General features: G+C 31.6%; 1 protein-coding gene across 1 annotated transcript; it reads left to right on the top strand.

Moving 5' to 3' along the window:
- Nucleotides 1-2,137: 2,137 nt before the first annotated feature.
- LOC113401390 (D-3-phosphoglycerate dehydrogenase) lies at nucleotides 2,138-6,905 on the top strand. The gene is made up of 8 exons (XM_026641298.2): nucleotides 2,138-2,291; nucleotides 2,867-3,013; nucleotides 3,271-3,422; nucleotides 3,973-4,192; nucleotides 4,384-4,516; nucleotides 5,807-5,922; nucleotides 6,410-6,512; nucleotides 6,695-6,905. The coding sequence occupies exons 2-8, from the start codon at nucleotides 2,879-2,881 to the stop codon at nucleotides 6,817-6,819; spliced, it is 984 nt and encodes a 327-aa protein (XP_026497083.2). The 5' UTR covers nucleotides 2,138-2,291; nucleotides 2,867-2,878; the 3' UTR covers nucleotides 6,820-6,905.
- Nucleotides 6,906-7,758: the final 853 nt, after the last annotated feature.

Raw genomic sequence — 7,758 nt, 5'->3', positions numbered from 1 at the left:
TTCAAACACTGACAATACCTCGCTAACCAGAGTTTAAGATATTATAAACCTCGTATTTGCACTTACCTCGTATTTGAAAATGAACGCAGACAATTGTATGTGGCTATTTGGCGGTAGAAATACTGATAAGTGGCTGGTATCCACACAAACGAGCGAGTGCAACTACTATATATTTGGTGTTTATTGTTTTTATAATATAAGTAGTTCGTCATGATAGCACGCGAAAGCAACCCCGTGGTGCCTACCGAAGACACGGAGAGGGTACCGCTGGTTCTTTAGTGGGAATCACGGTGTACGGCGCACAAGGCGTCCGGGTACCATAGTCCCTGTGGGACTGTTACTGGACTGACTGTTATGTGTAACGCACGTGGGGGTAACGCGCAATGCGTTTCTCCAGAAAACAAATCAGTGGCAGTTACCTACCCAAAGGGCTTGCACAAGGCCCGTTATAGTGGTTTTTGTAAATGATTTTGAGTTTGTTTATTTAGCAATACTAAATTCAATACTTTAATACTCGTGATTAAAATAGAGAAAGCTTTTTTATAACAATTTTTAAATACATCATGTATTTTAAATATCCAATAAATAGGAACATTCTATTAAATATTTAATAACGTGCGCACATTTTGTATATTGTAACGTTATTTGTAATTTAATAAAATTTGACAGTTTTTGTTTATAGTTAGTTTATATTAATAATATTATTTCTTTGCGTGAAACAAAACTCTTGTTGTACAATCAAGATAATTCTATTTACGACTTCATTTATTACTATGGCATAAGAAAATTACAACAGACGGGTTACTTGCAGGTCAAATAAACAGAACGTAAACATAATTTTGCTATCGCGAGATCGTATTGGGGCTTATTCGTGTATATACTAATTTATTCTGTGTGTGTGTGTAACAAAGTGCATTTTTTCCTCAAGATTATTATAGCTCGTAAGTCATGTATGTATATTTAAACAATAAGTATGTCGAGACTGGTCGATACCTACGAGACTTATTATTGGATAGAGAGCAGCAAAGATATTCTTTAGAGCAAACGCGAAACTATTGTTCAAATATGATATTATATATCTCTATGTTAGGACGCCTGTTTTTTTTTTTTAATAACAAATCTGGACTTACATTAAAGAGGTAGGCTTAAGCAAATGGTATGCCACACTATTTTTTAAAAACACTCATTAATTTCGTGACCTACAGCTGTGCCAGTATACATTACATACTGGCATACATTATTTCGCTTAATTTTTAAGTTAGTATATTGCGAGTGTTTGAATACTGTTCTTGACAGTATTTGTTTTCGTTTTATGTTGTATTATATAACCACCATTTGGCGCTAGAATAGAGAATAGAATATTTATTCACCTTTCAAATAGGTGTTGATTGCTTTTCGGATTTATGTCTAGCTGTTGGAAAAACTTTTTTGATGTTTTTTCGATTGACATAATCTTTACTACAAAGCAACAGATTTCAAAACGATTTAAACACCATCTTCAATTACTTATTAATACCTATCCCACATATGTCACGTATAATCGAATCAAATCCCGTAAGTCTTTGCTTGCCAACCATTGCTTACAACTTCAACGATAAGAAATAATCTGTACTCAGTTTTTATTTTCTAATGAAACGGTATGCTTATGTTACAAATAGCATAGTTTTTTGCTTATTTGTATACTTTCTCGGCATTTAATAAATTTAGTTTTCAACGATTGTTGTTTTGTTTTACAATAAATTATTAGGAAGGAAATTAAAATATTAAATGAAAACGTGACCAGAAATACTTAGTGTATGTATAGTGCAAAGTTATATGATATAAATATTTTTAAATAAGATATTTTGTAACTTTTTATACGGAGTTAAAATAAATCTGAATACAAATGAAACAATTATAATGTTATTAAGCCGCGACCTAAAAACTATTTACAATTACAAATTATTTAAATAATAAGGCGACCACAAAACATATAGAACATCGGTTTCAATGTTGGACGAATTTATGTAAGTACGTTTAAAATATTGTAATAAATATATCAATAAATAATAAATCCATTTATATGATGCAATATAACATATCTCATACATTAGGTGATATGATGAATTCCAATCAACTATGAAGCGTTTAGTTCAGTCCTCCCATAGCCAATATACAAACGTGCTCTGTTGTAGTCTGCTGAGATAATTTGAGTTGCCTGACGACTTCGTACATCCAAATTGACCCATTATATCGTCAGTCGTTAACGCACCACGCTACGGTGAGCACTGTTTACGTATTATCTCTATATAGTAAGTACAACTATTTTTTAGACCGCTTAATTAATTCAGACTTATTAACAGTTTCAATTACATCATATAGATAAATTATAATGTTTAGTTAAATTCTCATAAAGCGTTTGTGCTTGAGGGTGTACATGATTTACATTCATGAATAATTCTCCTGAGCAAGTACCTACCGTTTAATTTAATAGCGAATACACGTTTTCCTTCTCTATTGGACTTTTATTGAACGTCGATGTTTTTTTTTCGAGTTTCCTGGCCTCCAATACCAGAATATAATAATTTCATTAATATTTAATTCTTAGCATAGTTCATTGTTTAAAGTCAAACTTTAATAAGTTTACATCACACATACATATAGTTTGCAACAGTGCAAGAGCAAAGTGAAATTGCTTTCACTTTCTACAAGAATAACTGGTTAATGGTTCTTAAGATCCTCTTGCTCAGATACGCTTATCGGAAGTTTTATAAACTCTGATGTAAGAACGAAAATTTGATAACAAACTACAACTACACGTTGCAAATACTTTTATTTTTTAGTGTTATTTCTGGCGTTATTTCTTAAATCATTTTTACATTCACAGATTGAAACAAGTATGGGTCTCGATATCAAATCAGTTTTGATAGTTGATGGAGTTGGTGCAAATTGCGCCGAAATTCTCAATTCGCACAACATAAAAGTGACGACGAAAGCAAAAATAACAAAAGAGGAATTATTAAAGGAAATACCCGTGAGTATTTTTATTCAAATACATTTTACCTTAAACAGCCTACAAATGGGTCACGTACATACCAGTGGCTCCTCCCCAAAGCCCTATCAAGAAAAAGTACGTAAATAATTTTATTTTGGATTTAAAGCGAGATTCTGAACAGTCACATTTCTTGTACTACAATAAACTCTCATTCATATAAACTGACTGGAATTATTATTTTTCTAACAATAGTTCTCGGCTTAGAACGATATTTGTATTAACAATACTTTCTGTAGAACCATGAAGCTCTGGTTGTACGTTCCGCGACACAAGTGACGAGAGAAGTGTTAGATGCGGGATCTAAGCTGAAGGTCGTGGGCCGAGCGGGTGCTGGGGTTGATAATATTGACGTTGCAGTTGCGGGTCAGAAAGGAATTGGTGTTATTAAGTAAGACATTTACTTAATTTTGAAAAATATATAAATTAAATAAGACAAATTATTATTTATTGCTATTTCTGCTCTTGTGATTATTTGTGTGCTATTTTTTTAAAGGATTATTCTTTAAGCAGTGCGTTGATTTTATTCTAAATCTTTCCGCTTGCCATTAGCTTACTAAAACAAAAAAACATGCAAAGCGATTTTTTTTCAATATCGTGTTTACACATACTTATTTTTTAGATCAATACTATTTACATTGAAAGATAACCTTCACATGTTGCAGTCAATGCACTCTTATCATAAGAACATGTGGCCGCTTAAATCGCTTGGAATATCATTAGTGTGACCATAAATCAATATTACTATAAGACACGACTTTTCTGAATATGTATATTATACATATTTGTCATTGCTAATAATATTTCCTAGCTTGTATATTACATGTTAACAAGACAGCGGTTCAAAATAATTTATACTAAAAATAATATATACTGATGAAAATCTCCCAAAAGTTAAAATTATGCTGGCATTATTTATTTTTCAACATTAAACGTTTTAGTGCTCCGGGTGCGAATGCCATGAGTGCATGCGAGTTGACTTGTGGCTTAACACTGGCTTTGGCGAGACACATAGTTCCTGCGGCTTCAGCACTCAGAGCTGGTCGTTGGGAGCGTACACAGCACACTGGCACAGAGTTAAATGGCAAAACTTTGGCCATTTTAGGACTTGGCAGGGTCGGCCGGGAAGTTGCAATCCGAATGAATGCTTTCGGGATGAAGGTACATATCAATATGAACTCGCCATATTATGAGGCGTCAAATATTAACTGAGACACAATGCGAAATGTACTATTTTTTCATTCAAATGTATGTAAATTTTAATTAAATACATAAATTTGGGGTAATTTAAAAATTAAGTATACGTACGTTTATTTTATTAGCTCACGAACACGAATTATTCATTTCTCTAGACCATCGGCTTCGACCCATTCGTGACAGCTGAGCAATGCGCACAGTTCAACACCACAAAGATGGAGCTGGACGAAATTTGGCCCCTCGCTGATTACATCACCCTACACACTCCACTCATTGACTCCACGAGAAGTAAGACAAATTCCTTCATAAAATTGAGACTATCTTTTTAAATGAATGATTAAACAATCTTTTAAACCTTAACTATCAAATCCAAATTATCAACAGTAGCTCTTAGGTATGAAGGTGGTGCTCCTGTATTTGCGCTCATTCTAAACGTGTCTCATATGTCAATATGCTGAAATTCAGTCACACATTAAATATAGTTCGTAATCAGTATTCGGGAAACTATTTTAGAATTAAATTATAGTACGCTTATGGTAAGTAGGTACGTAAATCTGTTTTCTGTACTTAGCTCAAAATAAAACATTTAAATTATATATATTAGCTTGCAAACTATTCAGTATATTACTTAAAATTAATTTATTTTATATACCAAAGTGATAATAAGAAAACATGTTTCTTTTCAGTTGTAAATGTTTGTTCATGCTTATCAATGATTAAAATGGTATCGTTGTTATTAAGATAGGGACTTTATTTTTTTTCCTTATCAATTATCTAAAAATCCTTGTTGTTAAGACAAAATTATCTTAAATAGCTCAATATTTTTTCCTTGAATAATAGATATATATAAAAATAGATTTGTTATATTAATTTAAATCCTGAAAAACATGAAGCAGAAATTAACTGAATTATATAAAATGCCTGGCTTGCGTTGCAAATTTGCAATACTTCTTTTTTTTTGTACAATTCGATTCGATACAAGATATTATTCGCGTTTAAATGTATTCCTCCCCGAAAGTTGTTTCGCTGCAGAGTCTTTAGTCTAGGGTTTTGTAAGATGCTCTGGGTAGGTACGAACGTCAATGTCATATTCTATCCCCAAAATGAAACACTTGGTATGTGTGTAAACCAGAATAATTGCAGGCACAAGGGATATAAAATCTTAGTTCTCAAGTATGGTGGCGCATTGACGACGCTAGGGATCGCCTGTATTGCCTAGCGATTTAAAAAGTCGCAGGATTGATACTAACCCCTTGGGCTATTGTCGTCCCCACTCCTAACACAAGTGATGAACTTAAAAGGAGGGGTAAATAGGAATATTAGTAATTCCTTCATTAATTTGGGGCATTTCTAGAATGTTTTTTTTTTAAAAAGCATGGTTAATGATTCTCAAAATTCCATTGTCTAGAACGGTTGTAACTTCCTATTAGTTTACCCATTTTCGAGTGAACATTCCAAAATGTTAAATATCGTAAAATCGTAATGTTTTAAATTCATAGATCAAATGCACGCAACAAAACTACAAATATCATGTTATATTTGAACATAATTATATACAATTTGTCTATTATTTTACAGACTTTATCAACGGTAGTGTCTTGAGTCGATGCAAGAAAGGCGTTAAAATTATTAATGTAGGTCGAGGTGGTCTGATCAACGAGCGTGATTTCTACGAAGCACTTAAATCTGGTCAGGTAATAATATTCAAACATTTATTCTAATTCCAAACAAATTTATTATTTCACTACAAAATTATTCATAACCTCAAATGATATTTGAAAGTCATGATTGTTCCCTTTTTAATTGATAAATAATAAAAAACTGACTTCATTTTCTTAAATTGTTTTCGATTATCGATGATTATACCTATAAAAGTTCTTACTTGTATCACATATTCTATAGTCAAACAGTGCGAGTGTATAGTTTAGTTGCCTACACTAGGGTGTTGTAAGGAATAGTTATTATTTCTTACGTTGCCACTATCTATAGGCGATGGTGACCACTCACTATCAAGTGACCCATTTTCCCGTCAACCTACCTACCAACTTTATATGAAAGAGATTATCTTAACAGTAACATGCCTTTAAATTTAAAATGCATTTACATCATGCACGAAAAGTCTATATTCCTATATTAATTTCTTATGTATGCTAACTAAATGTATTATATATGTTTTGACAGGTTAGCGGTGCAGCTCTCGATGTATTCGAACAGGAACCACCCACGGATCCTTTGACTTTAGAAATTATTCAACATCCAGCTGTTATTGCTTCTCCGCATCTTGGTAAATTCTTATTATATTGATCAAATTAACTTAATAGAAGGAATAAAGTAAGTAATGTTTTTAAATATAAATAAATTAATGAATTTCAAATATTGTAAAATTATCCATGAAAAATATTAAGCCTCATTTAATAGGCCTAACTAGTATGATTTATTTTTAATTGTAACAATAAAATATTACAGGAGCGTCTACAAAAGAGGCCCAGATTCGCGTAGGGCTTGAGATCGCCGAACAACTAGTGAATTTGGTGAAGCCCGGAACTTACACAACACCACTTGCTGAAGTTACACGAGTACTTCCAAAATAAACTCAATCATGTAATCGTTTACATTACATATTTATAAAAACCTATTGTAATTCTCTCTACTTGTACAATAAAATAAGTGAAAAATAGATTGTAGTTTGTTATTATAATGACTTATCTGTTACGAGGATTATAATTACGTCAACTTGTACCTGAATTAAGGAAAATAACAGTTTTAATATACAATAATAAACTATATATAGCGACTAATTTTATGGTTACTTGTTATTTGTTCGGTGACACCTCTGTAGAGTATACTTAAATATACTGTTGCTACTTACATTAAAATATATATATATATATTTTTAGACTAAAATACAATCTTAATTTTTAAAAATAAAAAAAATAAAAAATTACCCTAGAGTACTCAAGAGTAAAAAAGCTAATTTCATTAAAAAAAAAATTACGTAGAAACAAATAAATTTAAAGATTTTAGAATATAATATTATAAGATTGGTTCGTTTATTTGTGTATGCATTAATTCACATTTCGCATGTGTGTATATTTTAGATGCGTCATGTGGCACTATTCAAATGTGTACAGATAATAAATGACAAATGTAAAGGGATGCTTACGACCATTAACGAATATGATTATACATATTTGATATGCTTAATAGGAATGCATGTGAACGGATGCTTAACTACATGAGATCAGCTGCGACTGTAATTAGATAAGCCATATAAAACGATAGCATCCTTTTGTAGCTGAAAGAATGTGAAAGCCACCGCAGCCTTTTACTTACGATGCGAGAGGTTTGTATCTAAGACCATCTAGTTAAACGAGTATCGATGATGATAAATGTAATTCAGGCCTAAAACTACTTTTGTGAAAACGTAGAGTGAAAATATATGACTTTAAAAAAATACAAAAAAAAAAATATCTGGAAAAACGAATAAAAAAGAAATTAAAAAAATATTTACTTTTTCAGTTATATATATT

This window comes from Vanessa tameamea, chromosome Z (assembly GCF_037043105.1).
Source record: "Vanessa tameamea isolate UH-Manoa-2023 chromosome Z, ilVanTame1 primary haplotype, whole genome shotgun sequence".
Classification (NCBI taxonomy): Eukaryota; Metazoa; Arthropoda; class Insecta; order Lepidoptera; family Nymphalidae; genus Vanessa; species Vanessa tameamea.
Note: the sequence above shows the minus strand (reverse complement) of the source record. Positions and strands in the feature narration are given on the sequence as shown.

What these genes read in the sequence shown, in the direction of transcription:
- LOC113401390 (XM_026641298.2), top strand. Translation starts at nt 2,879, where the DNA reads ATGGGTCTCGATATCAAATCAGTTTTGATAGTTGATGGAGTTGGTGCA. An exon ending in AATTATTAAAGGAAATACCC is followed by an intron (nt 3,014 to 3,270) that starts GTGAGTATTTTT and finishes TACTTTCTGTAG; the next exon opens with AACCATGAAGCTCTGGTTGT. An exon ending in AAGCACTTAAATCTGGTCAG is followed by an intron (nt 5,923 to 6,409) that starts GTAATAATATTC and finishes ATGTTTTGACAG; the next exon opens with GTTAGCGGTGCAGCTCTCGA.